This window comes from Crocodylus siamensis, chromosome 1 (assembly GCF_052110815.1).
Source record: "Crocodylus siamensis isolate JL-2025a chromosome 1, ASM5211081v1, whole genome shotgun sequence".
In the NCBI taxonomy this organism is placed as follows: Eukaryota; Metazoa; Chordata; order Crocodylia; family Crocodylidae; genus Crocodylus; species Crocodylus siamensis.
Window position 1 is genome coordinate 2,527,605 of NC_143395.1, and position 25,623 is coordinate 2,553,227.

Sequence of the window (25,623 nt, forward strand, 5' to 3'; positions counted from 1 at the left end):
TATTAACCTTTCCCCACAAGTGGAATAGATACCGGTTACAATTTTTTTCCCCCTTCAGCAGGGATAATATCCTTGTCTAGTTCTGATCCAAAAATAAGCCAGTTCGTTAAGATTGTATCAAGTATAAGAATTCCTCTATGATTTGCCTCCATTTCTTTTGCTATACGAGCCCTCAGGTGGTGGTCCAGTTAGTCCTGAACTGCTTTGAATAGCCATGGTTAGAGACTGGCAACTCTGTCATGCAGTATCATGAGTGTAATATTAATACCCATTAAGTCCTATATTAAAGTTCCTGGTACGGTCAGAGTCCCTACTAAGATGCACACTTTAACTCTGGATTGCTGGGATCCCTGATTATAACTGTTTGCAGAAGGCTAAAAAGTCCCATTGAAAAGCAGGAGTCTTCGACCAGCCAAACCTAATATATGCCTGCATGGAGTTTCCCATCTGAGCATCTTCTAATCTTGTAAATTGGATAATGTCCTCTTTGACTGCTAGTTTAAAATGCTTAGTGAGCTTTCACAGCAAATTAAACATACTTCTGGCAAAAGACTTCTGGTTGTCACCTCTGTTCCAGGCTCTGATGCACTGACCAAACTTTCCTCTCGTCAGAATAACCACATCTGTGACAGAGTTGCTCTGTGTGTCTTTAGCACTGCGTGGAGTAGTTGCTTAGCTGGAATTGCTTCAAGAAAGAAACTTAATTTTCTGTTGCAATACTCGATGCACTGTAAATGCTACCACAGAATAGATGAATTTGTCTCACCTTGGGGATATCCCCTATAGCAGGAATTAAGGGATTGTCATCTTATCCTTGGGGAGTGTGTTGGTTTCTATATCAGATTGTTCTTTGTCCTACCACATTTACTCAGATACCACACACACTGGAAGCAGTGCATCCTGGGATACTGGAAGACTGCCAATTGCTCAATTTATGTTTGTGGAGCAGACTGAAGTTACCTTAATATGATATAGGTAAACCCTTACCTGAAATGTTGTAACTCAAGATGTTCAGAGGGCTTTTAGCATGACTAGCTAGTAAGTCTGTGTGAAGCTTTGGCCGCTGATTCGATTCGGTGGAGATTTGGCCCGATTCAGCGGCTGAAGCTGAGTCAGGAGACCCTCTAATCTCTCTGAATCGAATCAGAACCCTCTGAGTCGATTCAGAGAGACTCAGAGATTCGATGATTTGGACATAGACACAGCTTTACATATCTTTTCTACATACCTCAAGGTAGCAGGTGGGTCATGAATGCTGAGTTGCTGGGGTAGACGAAGCATCCTGTGGGAGTGCGGGGGGGGGGGGGGTCCCCAGCGCACTCTGCGGTGGACCCAGAAGTGGACTGGAAGCACTTCTGGTTCACTTCTGGGTCCACTGGGGAGGGCACAGGGGACCCTCCGCCCCACCCCCCAGCTCAGCAACTGGTACCTCCTGGGTCTGCGGGGGCACAGGGGAGGGGGGGCCTCTGTGTGCTTGGCAGTGGACCCGGAAGTACTTCTGGTCAAACTTCCGGGTCTGCCGCTGAGTAAAGGGCCCCTGCCTCCCACCCCCTGGTGGTCCTGTGGGCTGCTCCATCCACCCCACCATGGCAGCATTCACAAGACACAATGGTACCTTGAGGTATGTAGAAAAAACATTTAAAGCTGTGTCTGTGGCTGAATCGCTCATTCTCCGAATCAGCATTGAATCTTCAGATTCGGATTAAGCCAAATTGAATCGGGACAGTGATCTGTCCCGGCAAATCGTCCAGGTCTGGGCGCCGCACTTCAGGAGGGATGTGGACAGCATGGAGAGGGTCCTGAGGAGGCCACGCGCATGGTCAGGGGCAGCAGGGCAGGCCCTATGAGGAGAGGCGACGGGACCTGAACCTGTTCAGCCTCCATAAGAGAAGGCTGAGGGGGATCTAGTGGCCTGTTGCAAACTAGTCAGAGGGGATCATCAGGTATTGGGGGAGTCCCTGTTCCCCCAAGCACTGCCAGGAGTGACCAGGAATAACGGTCACAAGCTGGCAGAGGGTGATTGAGGGTAGATACCAGGAGGCGCTTCTTCACGGTCAGGGCGGCTAGGATCTGGGACCAACTTCCAAGAGAAGTGGTGCAGGCTCCTACCCTGGGGGGCTTTAAGAGGAGGTTAGATGAACGCCTTGCTGGAGTCATTTGACCCTAGTACTCTTTCCTGCCCTAGTACTCTTTCCTGCCATGGCAGGGGGTCGGACTTGATGATCTACTCAGGTCCCTTCCGACCCTAGAGACTATGAAATTATGAAACTATCTGAATCAACGAATCAAATCACTGTCCCCCGATTTGGGCCGAATCTGAATCCGAATCGAATACAGCCCATTTCGCATACCCCTAGTAGCTGGTTTTCGTGTGCAGACGCTCACATTTTAAGCGCCCTTAGCGTGGTGTAAGTGTAACGTGTAACGTCACCCTACGTTTCATAATAATTGTGGCCTGGCTGGGGTTTAGCCTCCTGTATTAGTCAGAGGTATTGTCCCAGACTCAGGCAGCGTCATCATACAGCATTAAGTGACTACAACTTAATGACATTTTAGCTAGCAACAAAAACAAACCACCTTTCCCTTCCTGAGATTTATGTTGGGCAAATAAGCAATCACTCACCTCTGCTTCAATGGCAATCCAGAACAGATGCTTGTCTTGGCAGCTGTCCTTCCCTAGAACTCTTCAGCCGGCCTTCCTCCGACTCTACTGCTTGCTAATTCCTGCAAATAGGAATAGGCAAAGAGGCTGCTTGAAGACAAAATGCAGGCTCCTTACCTGTAATTGGAGCTCTTCAAGATGAACCTCTACACAATCACGCTCCCCACCCACACTATCCACGTCTTTGGACTCCCAGGCTAGGGATTTCTGAAACAGGTTTCAGAGGAACTGAGCAGCGGCTTGGTTGCATTTAAAGTGCAGTGAAATTTAGTGGGTCACTTCATCCCACATGTGTGAATATGTAGAAGCTCATTTCAGAGAACTCCGGCTACAAACAAATGCATTTCTTTTCTCTTTTTCCTTGGCAGGAAGATCTTATGCTTTAGACATGTTAGCAATCCTGGTGTTTTTGCAGTGGATGCGTGCAGTTTGAATTAGAGAAAACAGCATGGACTGTGGGGGTTTTGCCTTCCTCAGTAACGGGGGGTATGGCTCTCTTCCTTGGCCCTATCAAGCATATTTTAACAACATTTGCAGCAGCAGGACATTGAGCACTGTGCTCCCCCTGCTTTACCTGTGGCAGGTTGGGGCGTTGTGTTTTTTGTGCTGTGTCAGGATTGACTGTAGTTTTGCTAACTGTGGATTTGTATAAAATGGTTTGGATAGGGATGAACCTGTCCCAGGAAGGGGGTTGGATTAAATGTGACCTCTGGAGGTCCCTTCCAGTCCCACTTCTCGAAGAGTCTATGAAAACACGTTTTGCAAGATCCTATTATCCCCTTTAACTTGTGTATCCACAATAAAGAAGAGCTCTACAAACCGTTTCCTCTGTGACCATCCAAACAGTTGGCATCTAGCCCCAATGCCAAAATATTAATTCTCTAAATTAATATCTAGTTTTCATTGTGCTGGCTCAGTTTAGTTGCAGGGTGGAGGGTATATTTATTTCTCACCAGTTTTTGAAGGACTGTACTTTTTTTAGACATTGCATAAGGAATCTATCATCTGCAAATAATTAGAATTAGACACTAGAAATTACATTGTATTGCTAATGAGCAGATGTGTCTACTTATACCAGTGGAAGAACAGCTGTACACATATAAAATGCTAAAGCAACCCTAAATCAGCATTATATATTCTGCTACAGGCCTGCAACTTCATTTAGGAATTAAAGAACAGAAGAAAGTAATCGTTAAGCTATGTAAAATGTAACCACTTCTGATATATTTTTTTTCATTTCTGTTTGTTGATTTCCTCCATGCTTTATATAGGTTTGTGAGTCTCCTGATGAAAGGATATGGCACCTATTTCAAATGGTATGAGATTCTGATGCTTCAGCATTATTAAAAGGTGCAACAAAAACCAGAGAAATGCAAAAGCTATTGCCACCAGACACCAGTCACGTTAGTCCAAATACCATTTCAGACCCTTCAGGGGGCCATTCTTAGTCCAATACTCTTCAGTGTTTCCATTAATGCCTTGGAGGGTGCAGTAAAGTGTGTGCCAATTAACTCCGTGATAAGTGCAAAGCTGGAAGGCTTTTGGAGGATCGCAATAAAGTATAGTGCAGTGTTGATAAATTAGAGAAAAATGCTGAAATCAATATGATGAGACACAATCAAGTCAAACATGTGTTAGTTTGGGTGGGGAAGAATTATCAACAAAACAGATATAAAATGGAGGATAATAGCTGGGCTGTTCTGTTGAGAAGAGAGAAAACGTGATAATAACCAAGACTTGGGAATGGTTTGGGGATAACTGAAACAGTCCTTCTACACTGTTATCTCTGGAAGGGTGCTTGGAGTCTGTATAAATACTTCTGGGAGCCAAATACTCCTGAGAAAAGCAAAATAAGATTGCGTGAGGTCATTGTACAATAAGGAAGCACAATTAGGCCAAATAAGATGCGAGTCTATTCTGAAATTTATACATACACACTTATGCGCTCTTCTTGCTGAAAAACAAGGCAGGAGTAAACCTGCTGGTTGTCCCCAGCATCCCTTTGGGAATGACGCACTGCTGGCCCTGCCCAGAGAGAGAAGGGACTCCCAAGAGGGTAAGTGGCCAGATTTCACTGCACACACACATTTCCCTGTTATCTCCATGCTTTCTGACTCTGCTGCCAGTGAAAGCTCAGTGATGTGTTGCCATGACTGAGGGGTGAGACCGCAGCTCCATGAGGTCTTTGTTTTCTGGACTTCCTCGCAAGTACCAAACATCTTCTTTGCTGGCAGCCAGTGCTAAGTGACTGCCTGACTTTAAGAATTCAACTTCATTTCCTTAACAACTTGAGATGCCTTATCGCAGCATGCCCAAATGATGCCCCCCCGCCCACCCACACACCTACCCACCGCCTTGTTCTTTCTCAAGCGCGTAATATGTAGGAAAAAGCAAATACGTGCCATTAGGTTGTTTCCACTTCTGCACAAATTTCAACTGTCATGACCTCATTTGCATATCCAGCTGCTTTTTATTTAAATAAATTAGAGTAGACTTTTTCTGACCTATATTTCCTGTTAAGGAGCTGCTGTTTTTCCATATCGCAGCAAGACGCTGATATTTGACTCTGCATCTTTTTACTGAAGTGGAGTGTTAGCAAGCGCAATGGTTGATAAGATGGCTGAATAGTTTGCATTATGAAGTAAGCCGTGCCGAATCAATTGTGGCTCAAGGGCAAAAGTCCAATTGGGTTGCGATTTCTTTTTGCTTTTCAAGCTATTTTAACTTATTTGTTTTATATTTGACAATGATGTGTTATCCAGCCGTCCTGAACTGCTAAGTGTAATGTTATCTATTAGTATCTCCACAGCAAGCAAAATACTGCCCTGGATATAAGAAAAATCAGGGCACTAGCCATCGTCATCATCAAAGATGTTGGGGTGCCTGCAACGGTCTGTGGTAGCATATACCTGCTGCTCACCTCAAGATCGCTTTTTTGCCTAGATTGCCTGCAGCTGTTCATGGGAAATGCTTTTGTTAAGTGACCAGTGGTCACTTGGGCTTGTTTCTTAGTGCCTGCTCAGAGGGTCAGGAATTGGAGTGGCCTCATCTGTTCATTTAAGGCTTGCTGGTTTGTATTCTCCAGAGAGGAATCTTTGCTTTTTTTTGTCCCAGCAGCTTTTTAAACACCCATGAACTCCACGGCTGTTTTGAGCATGCTGTGGCATCTGGAGTTGAGTACAAATTAGTCAATGTGCAGAGAAGTAACCTAAAACAAGTCTTTTCTTGCAGCATTTTTTTGGACAGACTGTTTATAATCCATATCAAATGAAAGTATTACATAAAGTTAAGACAAAACAGTGCACGATGTAGTCTTTAGATAACCCTCTTGTGAATTAAGTGTACTTGGGTCTAGAAATCTGAAGCGATGAGGCATGGCATCATTAATCATAGTTTACAGTGATTATTAGCAGGCTTTTAATCTTTGTTTTCATGTATAATTAGGTACAAGAGGTCAAAGCTGACTCTGATAAACAACAGTATTTTCAATGAATGGCTGTTTGTCTCTATCTGCAATTTTCACTCACATTTTTATAAGGGAGTATTTGCCTTGCTTTGAGAGCACCATACCCAGAAGTTTGTCCTTTGCCTTTAGTTAGAGACATCTATTTTATTATTCTTATGTTACAGTAACACCTACTGGATCAAATCAGGATTTGGCCCATTGTGCTAACACATACCAAAACACAACCCCTGCCTAATTTTATTCAGGACATAATAGAGATGTATTGAGACAAACAATAGAAGAGAAGGAAGAGGGAGTAGACAGCAACAGTAGGTTTGTGTGGTTGCAGAGGCTAAGTTTGAGTATTGCTTAATCATTAAAAATGTAACTTTAGAACGATCTCCCCTTACATAGGCATTGCTTGTTTGATTTCTTGTAGGCACCTGGGTTCAAGAGGGACATGAAGGAATAGGGGGAGGGAAGAATAAAGTACAAATTAGTTCAGGAAGGATCTTCCTGTTGCAAGGGACAGCATGAAGATGGTGGGTGAAAGATTATGTATTCAAGATTAAGATTATAGATTCATTATAGATTCATAGATTCATAGATGCTAGGGTCGGAAGGGACCTCAATAGATCATCGAGTCCGACCCCCTGCATAAGCAGGAAAGAGTGCTGGGCCTACATTACCCCAGCTAGATACACATCTAGCCTTCGCTTGAAGACCCCCAGGGTAGGGGAGAGCACCACCTCCCTTGGGAGCCCGTTCCAGACCTTGGCCACTCGAACTGTGAAGAAGTTCCTCCTAATATCCAATCTAAATCTGCTCTCTTCTAGCTTGTGGCCATTATTTCTTGTAACCCCCAGGGGGGCCTTGGTGAATAAATACTCACCAATTCCCTTCTGTGCCCCCCGATGAACTTATAGGCAGCCACCAGGTCGCCTCTCAACCTTCTCTTGCGGAGGCTGAAAAGGTCCAGTTTCTCTAGTCTCTCCTCGTAGGGCTTGGCCTGCAGGCCCTTAACCATACGAGTGGCCCTTCTCTGGACCCTCTCCAGATTATCTGCATCCTTCGTGAAGTGCGGCGCCCAGAATTGCACGCAGTACTCCAGCTGCGGTCTGACCAGCGCCCGATAGAGGGGAAGTATCACCTCCTTGGACCTATTTGTCATGCATCTGCTGATGCACGATAAAGTGCCATTGGCTTTTCTGATGGTTTCGTCACACTGCCGACTCATGTTCATCTTGGAGTCCACTAGGACTCCAAGATCCCTTTCCACCTCCGTGCCACCCAGCAGGTCATTTCCTAGGCTGTAGGTGTGCTGGACATTTTTCCTCCCTAGATGCAGCACTTTGCATTTCTCCTTGTTGAACTGCATTCTGTTGTTTTCTGCCCACTTGTTTAACCTGTCCAGGTCTGCTTGCAGCTGCTCCCTGCCCTCCGGCGTGTCCACTTTGCCCCATAGCTTAGTGTCATCTGCAAACTTGGACAGAGTACATTTCACTCCCTCATCCAAGTCGCTGATGAAGACATTAAAGAGTATCGGTCCAAGGACCGAGCCCTGCGGGTCCCCACTGCCCACACCCCTCCAGGTCGAAACCGACCCCTCCACCATGACTCTCTGGGTGCGACCCTCCAGCCAATTCTCCACCCACCGGACTGTGCAGTCATCCAAGTCACAGCCCCTTAACTTGTTCACCAGTATGGGGTGGGATACCGTATCCCAAAGGCCTTCCTGAAGTCCAAGTATACAACATCCACCCCTCCTCCTGCGTCGAGGCGTTTTGTAACCTGGTCATAAAAAGAGACTAGATTGGTCAGGCACGATCTGCCTGCCACGAACCCGTGCTGGTTTCCCCTCAGCATAACTTGCCCTGCCGGGCTCTCACAAATGTGAGCCTTGATAATTTTTTCAAAGACTTTGCCAAGGATGGAGGTGAGACTAACTGGCCTATAGTTGCCCGGGTCCTCCTTCCTCCCCTTCTTGAAAATGGGAACCACATTGGCCCTTTTCCAGTCCAACCTGCCACGTGCAAATGGGACACATTGTGTTGGCAAAGACCCAAATGAGGGACACAAGAAATGATTCATGCAGGACACTTAAAATGCTATGGGAGTCCTTTCCTGATTGGAAGTATTCCCGTAGGAAGGCGGGAAAAGGGTCCAAGAAAACTTCATGGCTGAGCGCGGATATCCAGGCTGGCCTGAGGGCAAAGAAAAACGTGTACTGGCGGTGAAAGCAGGGGGCAGGGACCAAGGAGGAGTACACCTCCCTAACCCGAGCTTGTAGGGATTTGGTTATGGAGGCTAAAGCAGCACTGGAGCTTAGATTAGCTTCTGGGATTAAGGGTAACAAAAAGTCCTTCTTCAAGTATATAGGCAGCAAGAAGAAGTCTCGAGGTAACACTGGACCCCTGCAGGGCAGGGCAGGGCAGGGCAGGTGGTGACGGAGGCGCGAGAGAAGGCCGAACTCTTCACCAAGGTCTTTGCCTCCGTGTTCCTGTGTGCTGACAACGGGGCGCTCTCGGGTGACAGCGTAGAGAGGCCGGGGAAGGATGCGAGTCCCCCGACTGTTAGTTCAGACCTAGTTAAGGATTACCTGCAGGGCTTAGATGTGTCCAAGTCGGCGGGCCCGGATGACCTTCATCTGCGGGTGCCGAGGGAATTGGCTGGTGTCATTGCGGAGCCATTGGCACGGCTGATCGAGGACTCCTGGTGCTCGGGCCATGTCCCTGAGGACTGGAAAAGGGCCCTGTTTTCAAGGAGGGGAGGAAGGAAGAGCCTGGCAACTACAGGCCAGTCAGCCTCACTTCTATCTTGGGGAAGGTCTTTGAAAAAAGGGGTGGGATAGTCACATCCCCAGGGCGGGCAGAGGAGTTGGCTTGGAGCCAGAACTGCTCCCTGGGTAGTAGAGTTTAGGGGGTGGAAAGTTTGTCCGCACAGAACAGGAAAGTTGGGAAGGAGACACTTTATCCTGCAATGCTGGAGGACTGCAGCTTGCGTCTGTAGAGAGCGGGCACACACTAAAGGAGCATGAGTTGGGGAACATGGATCAGAGAGAAACCTGTCCTGGAATGACATCTCTTTAAGCTGTCTAAAATGTGCTTAAAACTAGTTTCAGATGTTAATCATAGAATCATAGAAGTCGGGTCGGAGGGACCTTGTAGATCTTCAAGCCCGACCCCCCGCCTGGCGGGAGAAAAAGACTGGACTCAAATGAGCCCAGCCAGGTAGGCATCAAGCCTCCTCTTAAAGCCCCCCAGGGTAGGAGCCAGCACCACTTCCCTAGGAAGTTGGTTCCAGCTCCTAGCCACCCGGACCGTGAAGTCGTTCTTGCGGATGTCTAATCTAAACCTCCTCTCCAATAATTTGTGTCCATTGTTTCTTGTCATGCCGGGGGGTGTGAGGGGAAACAGGGTCTGCCCCAAACCCTTCTGGTCCCCCCTAGTGAGTTTATAGACAGTGGATAATGTGTGGATCATCCAGGGCTTAAGAGTTCCAGGAGCCACCTAAAATTAATATTTAACCAGGCCCTCCCTTAGGAACATGATTTTCAGGTGGGATGGAGTTAATGCTGGGACTAAATGAAGGCAGCATTGGACGCTTATAGACATGCTCTGGGAGTGGCGGGGGGAGCCGCTTTAACTAGAGCCGCTTTAATGAAAGCGCCGGGGGCATCACGTGTACCAATGTCCCCACATTGAAAAATTGCAGCGGGGGTGCTTTAGTTAAACGAGCTTTAGTCGAAGGAGCTGTAGTTAAAGCTCCATTTTTCAGTGTGGAGACGTGGTGCGGGAGTCTGCTGGAGCACGGCAATTATCACAGTGCAGCAGACTTGATTAATCGAGTCTGCTCTGGCACACGGTATGTACAGCGCATCGGAGCAGCCTCAGTGCCCGCCGTCTAGTATATATTATGCCAGGAATCAGGCACGTGGGTTTTATTGATAACTCTTCCAGTGACCTGCCACTGTGACCTTGTCACTTCACCTCTCTGTGCCGTGGTTCTTTCTCTGACTGTTTTTTTTTTTGCATTGTCTGTTTTTAAAGTCTTTGGAACAGGGTTGGTCTCCAACTATATTTCTGCGAAGTGTCGCATCGGTGATCGTAACACAAATAAAATAGTAATAGCATCCTTTGAAATGAGGGACACCTGAGACGGATGCTTGTGGCTGAGGAACAAGGCAGGTACGGAATGATTCAGGATCCCTTGCCAGCTGACTAGGGGAATGAAACGGCTGTCATTCACCAGAAGATAGGCTAGTTTTTTCTGGTCTCCATTAAGGCTTTTACAATTCCTTCAGTGTTCCTTTGGGCTCAGGCACAAGGTGATGAATGCAAAATAACTCCAGAACAGACTACAGAAAACCCAGCACCTACACTGATGCAACAGCGATCGGCATTTGGATGATAGATTAAACTATGACACAGTTAGCAATTACTACCACTATATATCACATTTATATGGCACTTTTATTTCTTAAAGAACTCAAGTCCTTTTTAAGCTAATATATAAATTATATTTAGGGACCATAACCCAGACTCCCTCCTTCAAGCCAAGTGCCTCATTCACTAGGCTAGTCAGGCTCCCTTTTGAGTGCTCTTTTCCTGGCCTGGTGAATCTTGCATTCCCTTCAGCCTGGTGGCCCAGAAAAGCACGGGTGGAGAGTGCCACCACCCAACCATGTCTTTAATTTTCTGTAAGTGGTGGATGAAACTAGAGCCTTGCTCTCCAGCTTTCTGGGCATCTCCACTAACAATGAGGCTGTTTAATGAAAGTTGAGTCCTGGTGTCACTACTGCTACCACTACCACTACCAGTGGCCTTTTGAAAGGAAAACACGGGGCCTTGTTCGGTTCTTTCATTATAGGTATCACTCCTCAAGACTGATTTCTGGGATATGGACGCTGCTGGAGACGTTTCTAAGTTCTGGAGAGGGACGGGACTTCAGGCACGCTCTTGTGCTTAACTGTTCTTATCGGTGAGCTCCAGGCAGCTCCTTGCTGAGTGTGCAGGTATTTTTGAGGCACTTAACTCTCCCCAGAAACTGTCTAAGGACCATGGGTGCGTGTGCAGGTATTCTTGAGGCACTTAACTCTCCCCAGAAACTGTCTAAGGACCATGGGTGCCTAATGCTGGGCTTTGGATTCCAGCTGTGTTCAACTGTTTCCTAGCTAGGTCTGGCAACCCGTAGCCTGCAGGTGCCAAAATCTTTTACTGGATCTGGTCCTAAAACCCAACAGTGAAGGGACATAGCTGGACACGGAGTAAAGCAGAACTGGTTTGCAATCATGAACATGTGGCTGCCAGTGGCAACTTCTTTATTTCTGAACCACTCCCCACAGGCCAGCGCCAGGGGAGGTTGCCCCTTTCCTCCCTTCTTCCCCCCCCCGTTATGTTACTGTAAAACCCATAAGCTGTTGGCGTTGTTTGTCAAGACAATCAGCTAAAAGTAACTAAATAGTCAAGAGAGACAAAAAAAGTAAACAGCAATAAGAAACCAGTAAAAGCCCAGTTTGGGAACAGCCCGCTTCATCTGAAAAATGCACTTTGACAAAACTTGCGACAAACCTTAACCAGATGCGATCTCCCCTGTCTTGATCTGACCACATCCAGGCTTTCAGTCAAGAGGTAACAGGACCACAAGCTCTACTATATTAAAATGGCAATCGGTATTTTGTACAGGAATTGCTTTCATTGCCTATCATCAGCACCACCAGTTTATGTCCGGGAGCTGGCTCTCTCAGGCAACAGTGTTCTTCATAGTTTCATAGTTTCTAGGGACGGAAGGGACCTGAGCAGATCATCTAGTCCGACCCCCTGCCATGGCAGGAAAGAGTACTGGGGTCAAACGACCCCAGCAAGGTGATTGTCTAGCCTTGTCTTAAAGCCCCCCAGGGTAGGAGCCAGCACCACTTCTCTTGCAAGTTGGTTCCGGACCCCAGCCGCCCTGACCGTGAAGTCGCGCCTCCTGATATCTAACCTAAACCTGCCCTCTGCCAGCTTGTGACCGTTATTCCTGGTCACTCCTGGCGGTGCTCGGGGGAACAGGGACTCCCCCAATACCTGCTGGTCCTCTCTGACTAGTTTGTAACAGACCCCTAGATCCCCCCTCAGCCTTCTCTTGTGGAGGCTGAACAGGTTCAGGTCCCATCGCCTCTCCTCATAGGGCCTGCCCTGCTGCCCCCGATCATGCGAGTGGCCTCCTCTGGCCCCTCTCCATGCTGTCCACCTCCCTCCTGAAGTGCGGCGCCCAGAACTGGACGCAGGACTCCAGCCGCGGCCTGACCGGTGCCGCACGGAGGGGGAGGATCACCTCCCTGGCCCTGCTCGAGACACATCTGCGGATGCAGGACAAGGTGCGGTTGGCCTTCCTGACCGCGTCCCCACGCTGCCGGCCCATGTTCATCTTGGAGTCAATGATGACTCCCAGATCCCTTTCCGCCTCCGTGCTGACAAGAGGGGAGTTCCCCAACCTGTAGGTATGGTGCCGGTTGCTAGTGTATTCCCTCAGAGGCCTCTTTCGTAATCACCTGTCTGGACAGGACTCGTGCAAAACCACTCGGTTTTGAAGTTATTGGCTGTCTGCAACTAAATCGTGTCTTTAAAACAACTGAGCATTTGTTTGCTACACTAAACAAAGCGAAGGTGCGTATTTGCACTCTTGCTGAACTCCCTACTGGCACTAGACTGAATCCTAGAATCACAGAAAAGTAGGGCTGGAAAGGATATCAGAAGGTCATCTCGTCCAACCCCGCTTGCACTAGGGAGAATTGTCCCTGTTGAAAGCATTCAAGGCAACTGTTTATCTAATCTGTTCCTAAAACCTTGCAAGGAGGGAGATTTCACAACCTCTCTAGGTATTTCATCCCAATACTTCACCTCCCTCTCAGCGAGCGAGTCCTCCCTGATAGACAACCTAAATTTCCCTTGGTGCAATTTAAGACCGTTATGGCTTGTCCTGTCCCCTGCAGCCACAGAAAATAGTCTTTCACCATCCTCTTTATAGCCACCCTTCACATATTTGAAAACTATGATCAAATCCCCCTTCAGTTTTCTGTCCTCCAGATTCAATAATCCCAGTGCTTCAACATTTTCTCATAAATCACATTGCCTAGATCTCTTCTATTTTTGTTGCTCTCTGTTGGATTCTTTTGAATGTGTCCATGTCTTTCCTGAAGTGCAGAGCCTAATACTGGACATAAACTGGATGTAATACTGGACATAGTACTCACCAGTGCTGCGGGATATAAGGGCCTGATTCTTTACTGATTCACATTTTGTGTAACTGCTGATGCTATTCCCACAGCACCAGAGAAGAGCTCCGTGCAGGCACTGCTTTCATTTCACATGGATGTAAATGGCTACCGACCAGGCAAGGAAATGGAGAACTATGTCTTGAGTTCGGAAATGTCTCCACAGCCTGATATTACAAGGGTGAAACAGAGTAATGTTTCTCTTTTTCCTGAGCTAAATTGTTGCTCTGTATCTTGTTCCTTGGCACTGAAAGAAATATGGAGTGAAAGCTTCGTAGCCTTGCACAATGTTGATGGTGAAAGAGGCCTGTTTAAATATGTAGCGGCTCATTAATATCCTGCTACTTCCTGAAGAAGCTACTTCAGCGATTCTCAACCTTGAGATCTTTTCAAGGCTTGTCAAGGGGTGCCACACCCTATTAGCACTGCTAAGCGTGCAAATACGATTCACAAGATAAACCCAGAGATTTCAAATAGGAATCCACAGTATTAAAACCCTCTGCCCTGTTGCAGTCTTCCTGAGTTCTTTGCAACAGAAAATCTGCTCTATTTGCCCCCCCACAGTCAAAAAACGACTGAACACGAAGCGCTGGCATTTTCCGAGACATGCCTCAAGTCTAGTGAGGAATCCTTCCTACCTAAAAAGGTTGAGAACCACTGACCTACCTAGTATCCATACAGCCTCCTTGCACCCCAGAACTTGAAGATCATCAAGACCCCTCAGTCCACATCGTAAACCAACTCTTCTTTCATTACCATTTTTCTCCTTTAATAATCAGCTATTCAGAGTTTTACTTTCCCTTGGCAACTTTTAACCTGTGTAGCTGTAATCATTATAGTGAGTGATGATATCAAGTCAGGGTGACATGGTGCAAATGATTTTTACTAAATAATGATATGATGAGCTGAAGGAAGGAGTTTTATTAGTCTTAACTCAGCAGACATTGATTGGGGAAGGGAAAATGACCGATCGATATATCAGGCTTCTGCGAGGATAAGGCAATATGTGACAGCTACAGAAAACTCTATAAATCACAGAGGAATTTTTATGATTAAAGTAAGAGCTATGAACTGCCCTTTAAAGTTTCACAGAGCCACAATGAAGAGAGTAACAGACTTGAGTCATTTGTCTCTATTATACTTGGGATCCTTTGAGAATCAAATGATTGAAGAATGATGCCATTACACGCTTTTATTGGGGAGAAGATACGGATGTTGCATGAGTATTGCTTCCCGGTCACAAGAGAGGGTTGGACTTGTGAAAGAAATCCTTGAAGTTGCCAAGAAGCCAGTGCAACACCAGCATTTTCTGCTTTATTGTTATACATGCCAAAGGTCAGCAGGAGCCCAGGAGCCCATCTGGCCCGTCGGGTTGAGGCTATACTTTCTGTAGCCAGGGGTAGCAGCTAAGTACTTAGGATAGCATGGACTCATCTCTGTGGCTCGGCAATATGAAAGACTGCAATTGTGGGTTCAGGCTCCTCTCCAGATCTCCAGTTTGTATCTTGGTTTCTTTCTCTAGCTCCGGATGCCCAACCTGTGTCCTGGCTGTTCACCTCCAGGACCTGACACTTGGCTGGTTCTTGGTTCCTACTTTTTGACTTGCTGCATTGCTTTAGTCCTAATTCTGTGCCTGGAGACCTGGGCCTTGCTGCCTTTCAGTTTGACCAGCCTTCTACACAGGCCGCTCATTTGTATCTGGGGCTGGCACAGAGACACAGTCTACCTGTTAGGAAAGAAGTGGTCGCCGGCTGCAGAACGCAGCTGCAAGGCCAAGCCCGTCAGGAGAGCCAGCTGCACAGTCAGGGCAGGAGCCCAAGGAGCTAGTACCTAACCAGTTCAACACCGATGGATAACAAATGTAATGGCTTTCTGACACAGTGTCAGCTTCTTCCTCTTAATCAGTCCCTTAATCGATGACTTCCTAGATGGGGCCCCTCGTCCTTCAGAAACACAGCCCCCCTATTCGACTGGAGTATTTAATATGAGCAGTGTCAATCCTCTTTGCCCCTAATTGTGAACCATTGCTGACGTGGTGAACATGTTCCTAGATAGCTCTATACTCAGGGTTGCTAGGGTGACTTAGTTTGTCCTTAGTGCTGCACTGCTGTGGCTAGACTGCTACTGAGACATAGCTAGTTGGTTTGGTGACAGCAAGGGGATCTCTGCACTACACGGCAGTCTGTAGCATAGACGGACCCTCCAATAACTGTTTTTAATTTGGCCAGATCTTCAGCTGCTATAAGGAAGCACAGTTTCACTGATATTGGTGGAAATATGGGGTTTCTATTACTACCAATTTCAATTTCAAGAACATGAAGGTGGATTTGAAAGAGGAGGGAGCTGGGTTGTTCTCAGCGGTGGCAGATGGCAGAACAAGGAGCAATGGGCTCAAGTTGCAGCCAGGGAAGCTGAGGTTGGATATTAGGAAGAATTTTCTCATGAGAAGGGTGGTGAAGCACTGGACCAGGCTCCCCAGAGAGGTGATGATGGGCTTTCCATCTTTGGAGGTTTTGCAGACCTGGCTAAACAAAGTCTTGACTGGGATGATCTAGCTGCGGATGGTCCTGCTTTGAGCAGGGGGTTGGACTAAATGTGACCTCCTGAGGTCCCTTCCAGCCCTCATTGTCTGTGATTCTGTGAGTGGAGCTGCTGGCCTTTTGGTTCACATGGTGCTTCTTTGCCTTAGTTATCTAAAGTATAATCAAACCGACAACTCCTACATGCATGTGGACACATACACGCACAGGGAAAAGAAATTAGCAGGAAAACTGAAGCACAAATCCAGCTTGGCTCACAGTAGTGTTTGCTTCTCGGGGGTAGGAGAAAAAAAACCCAGGTCCTACTTCAAGAGATGTATCAGATTTCGGTTCCCTGAAGTCAGAAAGAATCCCAACAATCTTTGTAGCTCTTGGCTCCTGTTTGTCAGAGGTCAGTATTGGAGATTATTTATCCCAGCTATAATGTGAAACTCCATCCTATCACATAACACTTGTTTCATATTTCATGATGTTTCCTGTTCCATTTTTATATATATACACATATACACACACACACACACACACACACACACATATACACACACGCATATACATACACACACGCATACACACACACACACACATATACACACACACACACGATAATACCTCGTTTTGTTAGATAAAATTAGTTTGCACCTTTGCAAGAATTCTTTGTATTAAAATAATTTTAAAATAAGGTTGTCAACTCAGACAGGACCTTGATAGAAAGAACATTGCTAGGCCTCAGCAACTTGAATTGATCAATCCTAGGTCAAATATTTCTTTCTCTGGCTTGTATTTGTGCACACAACTATACTGCATCATTCTGCATAATGTGTAATTATATGCAGTATTTCATTCCAAGTGCAGGACTTGGCACTTATCCTTTTTGAATTTCATCAAGGTCTGATTGTTTGCAGACCAGTTCTCCAGTCTATCCAGGTCATTCTGTATCCTAGCCTTACCTTCCAGAATGTCGGTAGTACTTCAGAGAAGGACTTGGGGGGTTACTATGGACCATACGCTGAATATGAGCTAACAGTGTGCTTTTGTTGCAAAAAAAAAAAAAAAAGCCAACAGCATCCGGGGTTGTAGTAACAGGGGTGTCGCCTGAAAATCAGGGGAAGAGACTCTTCCACTCTATTTGGCACTGGCGAGACTTCACCGGAGTCCTGAGCCCCACACTTCAAGAAGGCTGTGGCGGGCCAGTAGGGGGCGCTCCTGTGTTGAGCCGCCCACCTCCCTGCGCCCGCCCACCTGCCAGGCTCCAAATGCCTCCCTAGGGGCGCCTTATGTCCGGCCAACCCCCTTCCCGGAGCACACTCGCTAGCCTGGGGGTAACGTCACCGCCACCACCCCGAGAAGAGACTCACTCTCGGGCCTGTGTCCTCGGGGAAACACAGGCCTAAAGTCCTATGGGTACTTGACCCGGTACAGGCACTTGGGGCACTTCCCCAAGTCAGGGGGCAAAAAGTAAAGTTCCCCTTAGTCTGCAGACCTAAGGGGTCTCTTAGGCATAATTTAGACCCACCCCTCAATAAGTCTCCCACACCAGTCACAAAGGAAGGCTTTATTGGTTACAGGGGTAGGGTGAAAATAGGGTACAAGATTGAGCAATATCCTAGAAATCCTAAAGAGCAAACAGTTTGGCTGAGGTAGCCTTTTGATCCCGCCTCTGAGTTACTGCCAGCTAGATATCTAATCAGATCTTGAGCAGCTTACTCACAAGCATCTTCCAAAGGCCGGTGCCGTTTCCCTTTGGAGGCAGGCTGTTCCTAGCTCGTGAGTTTGGGGGAGAGAGCCAATTTTAGATGGTAAAGCTCCCCTGTGTCCACCGCATGGCTGCTGCCTCACCTCATGGCCGAAGAGAGCGAATCCCTCCTTCCCCGTCCTAACTTATATAGCCCCTGTGACCTCATTCACCTGGTCCAGTGGAGGTCAGCCCCAGTTGGCTGTCCACCAACCAATTTGAAATACATCACCTGTTACCGGGCAGATTCCAGCTCCCCAGGTAGATGCCCCTCACCCAGGTGGCTGATGCCAGTCCCGTGGGCAGAGGGAGCAGGTTTCCCCCCTCCCTCAGCAATGCAGCCAGCTCAGGGTACCTAAAGAAACAGGCTGAGGTGTGACTCCTCTGTGCTGGGCCTATTTTAATCTCATTGTCACAGGGCAGAGAATCTGGGGAGAAACCAAAGTGGCTTTCTGCAACAAAGGTGAGAGCAGGTTAGACAGACAGTGCACTGGGGTGATCCTGCTTTGAGCAGGGGGTGGTCTTGATGACCTCGTGAGGTCCCTTCTTGACCTACTTTCTTGTACTATGAACACTTTTTGATGTAGTTCTTTCCTTCCCTTAACAAAACAGCCATGCAGGGACCTTTTTATGCCTCTTGGACCCCTTAGTTTTATTTTTAGGCCTTGATCTCTCTGTCTAGATCCAGATTTCGTTGCTTCTCTTTCATCATCACCAGCAGCAGGTTTTACATTCCTATTTAAACATCAGTCAGAAAGGCTTTTCAGTCCCTACGTTGTTTCTACACACCCTCTGCAGGAGAGCATGTCCCCTTCCCTACACTGCATTCTGATGGTACTGCAACTAGCCCTGGTTCTCAATTCTTGTTCTTGGCCTTGATCACATCTTCACAGAGAAATTATGTTTGAATACTTCCCCTCTTATTCACAATCTTACAGCCTCTTTGTGACAACTATAGAAATTACTTGCATAGGAAAAGTCTGACTTGCATCTTAATGCAAATACACCCATTGCATACAACAAAGAAGAATGGGACTATGTGATGTTTTCGCTGCAGACCACCAGGAGCTGCTCCCTGAATTGCCATTTGTCCACAGCTATGGTTTGAGGTGATGGGAGCATCTAGAGGACTCATGCATAAATAAGACAATCAGGATTTGATTTATTTATGTATGATGGCAGTCACTCATTGTGGTGCCCTGTGACCAGCGGGGTCCCTCAAGGCTCTGTCCTGGGACCCATCCTGTTCAACTTCTTCATTAACGATGTGGACATTGGAGTCAGGAGTGGACTGGCTAAGTTCGCTGATGACACCAAACTTTGGGGCAAAGCATCCACGCCAGAAGATAGGCGGGTGATCCAGGCTGACCTGGACAAGCTCAGCAAATGGGCGGACGAGAACCTGATGGTGTTTAACACCGAAAAATGCAAGGTTCTCCACCTTGGGAGGAAAAACCTGCAGCACCCTTATAGGCTCGGCAGTGCTACGTTGGTTAGCACTACAGAAGAAAAGGACTTGGGGGTCGTCATTGACCACAAGATGAACATGAACCTCCAATGCGATGCTGCGGCTAGTAAAGCGACCAAAATGCTGGCGTGCATCCATAGGTGCTTTTCGAGCAAATCCCGGGACGTCATTCTCCCCTTGTACTCGGCCTTGGTGAGGCCGCAGCTGGAGTACTGCGTCCAGTTTTGGGCTCCACAATTCAAAAAGGATGTGGAGAAGCTTGAGAGAGTCCAGAGGAGAGCCACGCGCGTGATCAGAGGTCAGGAAAACAGATCTTATGATGACAGGCTGAGAGCCATGGGACTCTTTAGCCTGGAAAAGCGTAGGCTCAGGGGTGATCTGATGGCCACCTATAAGTTTATCGGGGTGACCACCAGGATCTGGGGGAACATCTGTTCACCAGAGCGCCCCAAGGGATGACGAGGTCGAACGGTCACAAACTCCTGCAAGACCGTTTCAGACTGGACATAAGGAAGAATTTCTTTCCTGTCCGAGCCCCCAAGGTCTGGAACAGTCTGCCAGCGGAGGTGGTTCAAGCACCTACATTGAACACCTTCAAGAGCAAATTGGATGCTTATCTTGCTGGGATCCTATGACCCCAGCTGACTTCCTGCCCTTTGGGCAGGGGGCTGGACTCGATGATCTCCCGAGGTCCCTTCCAGCCCTAATGTCTATGAAATCTATGAAATCTATTCGTGGGTGACTGGTGCCTCCCGAGTCTGGGGGCGGGGCACAAGATCACCTACACGGAGGGAAGCAGGGGGTCCTGCACGGCTGATCGCAGAGGGGGGTATGTCCCCCAGCGGCCAATCATCGAGTGCAGAACCACCAGCAGAAAAACCCAAAGTGCACTTCTGCTGGCACTTCCAGTTTCGTGACTAGAGCTTCCAGGGGTGCACAGCCAATCTCAGAGGGTGCACGTGCACCTCCTGTGCATCGCCAACATACCTGTTGATAACAAATCCTACTAGGGAACCAGTAACCAAAAGTGTCCTGTGAAGTGTCAGGATTCATAGCCAGATGAGTCAAGGATCATGGTCGATAATCCATGGAACCCTGTTATATATGTCCTGAGTTTCCCGGCGATACTTTTGTGTGCTGCAAGGTACCCTGAATGAGTCACCTTCAGTTGTTTCTCTTAGTGCGGGCTGATAGTCAGCTCTGTCTTGTTCTAGTTTTCTAAGGAATGGGGTCCACAGGTGCCCACTTGGTTTCCTGCTGCTGATTTTGGTGGAATGACCTGGCAGCTAGGCAGCTAGGCAGAGGCAGAGTGGTTGCTGTCGCCAGGCTGGAGAGGCATTTGCAGCAGGTGGTTTGTGTCCGGGGAACCAGAGCAGGATGGTGGATTCCCAAGTCTTTCTTTAAAGCCAGGCACTGAAGCTTGAGTGGGAGCTCATAAATACTGTCTTGTTTCAATTATAAGTAGACCTTTTTTCCACTCCAAATGCACCCAGATATTTTGTACGGGGTCAGCCTGTAATCTGAACAGTATGGTACTATTGTACAGAGAAGATGATACTCCACGGCACTCTTAGGAGCCATCCAGTGTGGTTACTAAAGGTGCCATACCTGGTCATCTGCTCAGGCATGGCAGCAGTGGGCTTATTTTGCATGGTGAACGACTACACTGGGTGACCCAGATCACCCTCACTTGACATTTTCCCAGGATCTTCTTGGTCTGTGATGAATTAATTCTTCATCATGAAGCCAGGATCTCAGAAGTCCTAAAATTTCAGTGTCAGGTTAAGGTGTCCAGACCTCTGGTTCCTCTGCAGGGACTGGAAAGCATTGGGTCCCCAGCTCTGGAGCAGTCCATATGATGGGTCACCACTGGAGCCATAGAGTCAGCGCACAGTCTATGAGGTGGATGGGCAGGAAACCATGCAGCGTCGGATACACTTCAGGAGTGCCGATGCATGCACAAAGCAATAGTGTAAATACAACCACCCACTTCTCCTTCCCCACATCCCTCAAATTGGTAAGATTTGGATTTTGAACCCTTAATACCAGGACCAAGACTGCTTGGATCCAGAGCTTTCATTCTTCAGGTCAGATGAAATTTCAGTCTGGAACTGCAGTTCAAGTCTGGCCCTTTAAATACGGCCCTGTCTTTTTTAAATCTTTAAACAGTTTCCTGGTCAACAAAAAAATGTTTGTCTGGCTATCTGCTGACATGCAATTGTAGGCTGAAGAGTATAATGAGCCTTGAGCATTTTCTTTAAATTTTATTTTTCATGCATTTAACCCTGTGTTTCTTTTCCTTCATTGTGGTCTGGGACAGAAATTTCATAAACCAATTTGACCCAAATCAGTTAAGTCTGATACTACATTCAACCAGGTTTATCTTAAACCAGTTTCAGCCATTTTGAAACTGGTTTATGTGCATTGGACTTCTATTCTGTTACAGATTTAACCCAGTTTCTGATCACTTATACTGGTTTATGTATGACTTCTATCCTTAGCCTGTTTGAGTCTACTCTGTGATTTAGCGAGGGCAATAGTGGTCCCAGGACTACAGCTATGGCTATCCATTTATATTTGGGCAAAAATCTGTTTTTCCTAACATTGAACCTGCAAATGTGGGATTCCGTATAATCAGAACAATACAGTACACAGTGACAGGTTTTTTCTTCCTTCTTTTCCCCTTGTTGCATTATTCTGTTTTACCAACAAATTCAATAAGCTCCAATCTGGCATGATTTGTTTTGGACCAAGGCTTCCCCCTGATATGCAGCTACATTTTAGAAATTAACTGATTTCCTTACAGCTTAGTTGACAGAAATTGGGTTGGGGAGGTCTGCGCACTGATTCCAGCTACATGTTATGTAGCACAGCAGAGTTTTATGACTTCCAGCTCTCGCCAAATGGGGTAGATGGTGCTCATTGAGACCCTGCAGGCAAGGCAGGTGTTTTTAAGTCTGTGGCAGATAGCCACTTCTTGATTAACACCTGAGACAGAACTTCCAAGTGATCCTGTTCGTTAAGGCAGACAGGAAGCTTGGGTTGCCTATGGCCGGCCCAGGTCTGCTTTTGTTTGCAAAAGTCTCAGACAAAGGGGCCTCGAAGGGGCTGTTCTCAGAGTCCCTCCACCCTCTCCATCAGGGTGTCAAGGGGCTTCTTACTGAAGGAGCCAGAGAGACAAGTTATTTAGTGCTGGGAATGAGCATGATTTTATATCTTTCTTGAAGGGGTGGATGCCAAGGTTACAGGTTTGATCCTGTATGGGACACAAGACCTTTCCTACTTCATCAGGTTGGACTAGATGATCTCTTGAGGTCCCTTCCAGCCCGTCTTCTGTATGATTTCTGTGTTGGTGCCGAGAGAGCTTCATGTGCTCCAGGAACTGGCTATATATGCTTGAGGAATGTGGGGTGATATATTTTAATTTCCCCAGAAGATTTTGTGCCATGTTTTTATCTGTGTTGTAGTTGCTCCTTAGAATACCTTAGGTCTTGTCCTCTCTCTCTCATCCTGTCTCTTATCTACCCCATTATGGGTGGTAGAAACGGCATTTCTTTCTTCCTACATTTAAATACCTTTCACTGAAAAGTGGGTTTCTGCCATGTACAGACCTTGGGCCTGTCTGACTTTGTTCCTACCACTGCAGATTTATAATAGCTGGATAGTCTTTAGTGAAATTAGAGTCAGATTCTGGCCCATTGTCATAACAAAAAAACCTTTTTGGGCTGTAAGATGTGAGAAATATCACACATTGCTAGACTCAATGGCAATAGTATTAAAAGACTAAAATAAGAACTGCTTTTGAGTTACCTAGTACAGGGCTTCTTCCAACGGAGTTCACATTTCTATTAATTGTCCGTATTTTTAACTCCTATCCTAAGCCTTACAATATACGATATCATACTATATTAAATGAAAAATGTACAATACCATAAAAGACAAAGTATTTCAACTGGCCTTCCAGAAAGGAAGTGGAGTTAAGCACAGATGCCATTGTGGAATTTTTCTTTTTTAAAGCTGATATTAGATTTTATTTTAGTGTGCGTGTGTGTCTGCACGTGTGTGTGTACATGTGGCTATACACATGCATGTGTTCTACCTAAAGCCTGTGTTGGTTTAATAAATATATATATATTTATGTGTATGTACATGCATGCACCCACACAGACACGCATAATCAACCACATGTGCACACAGACCTGCATGCATGCACCCACACAGGCACACAGACACATGTACACATGTACCCGCACAGACACACAGACATCTACACCTACACAGACATCCACACATGCACCCATGCAGATGTGCATGCCCACGCAGGCACACAACCACCGACCCACCCACCCACACAAATAAACATTTTTAAGCCAAGCCAGGATTATTAAGATCAGTCCTCCTACAGCAGTTGTTTAGTAAATTGAATTTCTTGCCTCGTTTGTTACTCATTGGATTAGCGAATTTCAACAAGTAATAGTTGCCTGAGGGCTTAAAAAATATCAGCACTGCACTCTGACAACAGAGGTTGCACATCTAAAATATATTAAAAATAATGACAACAGCAGCAACAACACTTGATAGATGTATGTTTAGCTGCACAAAGTCGATATCCATACCTTAGCATCATGTGGTGCAAGTAGCAGAGTTAGATAATTCATTAATTTGCCACCTCTGGAGACTTTCGGTAAAAATCTATTTTCTTTTTTACTTGTAATTTAAATAAAAAAGATCATTTTAGCCCAGATCTCAACAGGTAACTAGTCATATTGCAAAGCTTCTGGCTAGCAATAGTAATATTTCCTGTTCAGGAGCGGCCCTTGCCTAAGCCAGCATGCAGTGTAATAGAACAAGTTGAGTTAAGAGATGTCAAGGGTAGAAGAGACTGTTACTATCACCAAAACTAAAATCCTTCATTGCTCTCACCCCATAGCTTATAGTTCAGTGTTTAGAGTATCAAATCTTCTGTAGGCTGAATCCAGGGAAGGGCTGAATATCTATCTACACCCAGGATTGGCCATGAGACATTATTCTGTAGTAGTACGCAATCACTGATTCTTCTGGATCATGATGTGTGCATGAGAGGTCACCAGGACCGTCAATGCATATGCCTAGGCAGGAATCTAGAGGACTGGAGGCTGCCAGACTTTTTTTCCCTCTTTAGACCATTGAAACAGAATCCAAATGCCAGTCCGAGTCTGGACATCCGGTGCCTTGGTGGCTGCAGTTATATGCGTGTCTGGCAATTGAACCCACATGGAAGCAAGGATTCTACCACTGAGCCGCATCAATGGGTACTTTATCCTGTATACCATCATGATCAATGTATGTGTATTGCAAATACGCTCTCACAGGAGATGTCTGGACACTTACGTTGCTGGGGTCATCTGACCCCGGCAGTTTTTCCTGCCCAAGCACGGGGAAAGCTGGACCTGATGATCTCAAGAGGTCCCTTCCACCCCTAACATCTACGAATCCATGCATATGAGATGCCCTTTTCCTACCTGATCTGAAAGAAGGTCTAAGCTAGTTGTACGAGCTCCACCTATCCTGGATTGTTCATTCCCAAAAGAAACTCTCTGTGAAACAAATTCAGCCATGCTTGCTCTTTGGGTTCCTTGCAAGGAGCGCTCCACCCACTTCCTACATCCCAAGAGTTACTCCCACTTCTATTGCATCCAGGTGGGGTAAGGAACCAGCTGCAGCCATAACTCAGCAGTAGACACTTTTTTTTTGAACTAGAAACCTCATCATTTGATAAATAAGGAGGAGTTGCCAGCACTTTTCAGTGCACTGGGAAACTTCCTTCAGATTTAATCCTGCATTACAGGGAAACATTTGGACACTGCCTAACAGCAAGAGATTTTTAAATGTTTGCGTGATGAAAAAAAGTATTTTAGGGCTATCTTGATTACTATGAAGTGAACCATAGGGCACGCACGCACACAAAATATCAAGTTGGAGATCTATTAAGGCTTTATTTCTGTATTTGACTGCCATGCAATTTACCCAAATATAAAACGTTCACATTTAATTTGTGTGTCATTTAAATGGAGAGATCAGAGAGGAATCATTCCATGTCTACTTAACTCAAAGGAGGTATGAACTTGCTAAAAATAATCAACTGTGTATATACATGTGAGACTGTTGGCTTGTACGGAGCTGGCCATTCCAGATGTACAGAGCCTGCTCAAAAAATCAGAGCTATTGACTATTCACACTACAATCAAACCAGATATGAAGTATGATCCTAATAGCCCAATGTGTTTTTTCTCTCCCCAGGAATGCGGCAGGGTAATGACTTTGGCACACAGTATCGCTCGGCCATCTACACCTTCTCTCAGGAACAGATGGAAGCTGCTCTGAGATCTAAAGAGGATTATCAAAAGGTAATATTGGATAGGACATGAATTACTGTATGCATGATCAGAGCTGAAAGGAAGTTGGCATGATGCACAGCAAGTCAGTTTGTTCTCTGTGTTTTCTGTCTACTGCTACTGTTGCTGACCCTTTTATCGTCGTCT

At 46.4% G+C, this 25,623-nt stretch overlaps 1 protein-coding gene across 4 annotated transcripts in view; it reads left to right on the top strand.

Annotated features, from left to right (window-relative positions):
- The window catches only part of MSRA (methionine sulfoxide reductase A), a 471,175-nt gene that overhangs the window by 311,076 nt on the left and 134,476 nt on the right, over positions 1 to 25,623 (top strand). For all 4 annotated transcript variants that reach the window (XM_090026744.1, XM_090026687.1, XM_090026838.1 and 1 more), the window contains one exon: positions 25,382 to 25,488. In XM_090026744.1, coding sequence (XP_089882870.1) covers positions 25,382 to 25,488 — 107 coding nt within the window. The remainder of the gene's footprint in view (positions 1 to 25,381; positions 25,489 to 25,623) is intronic.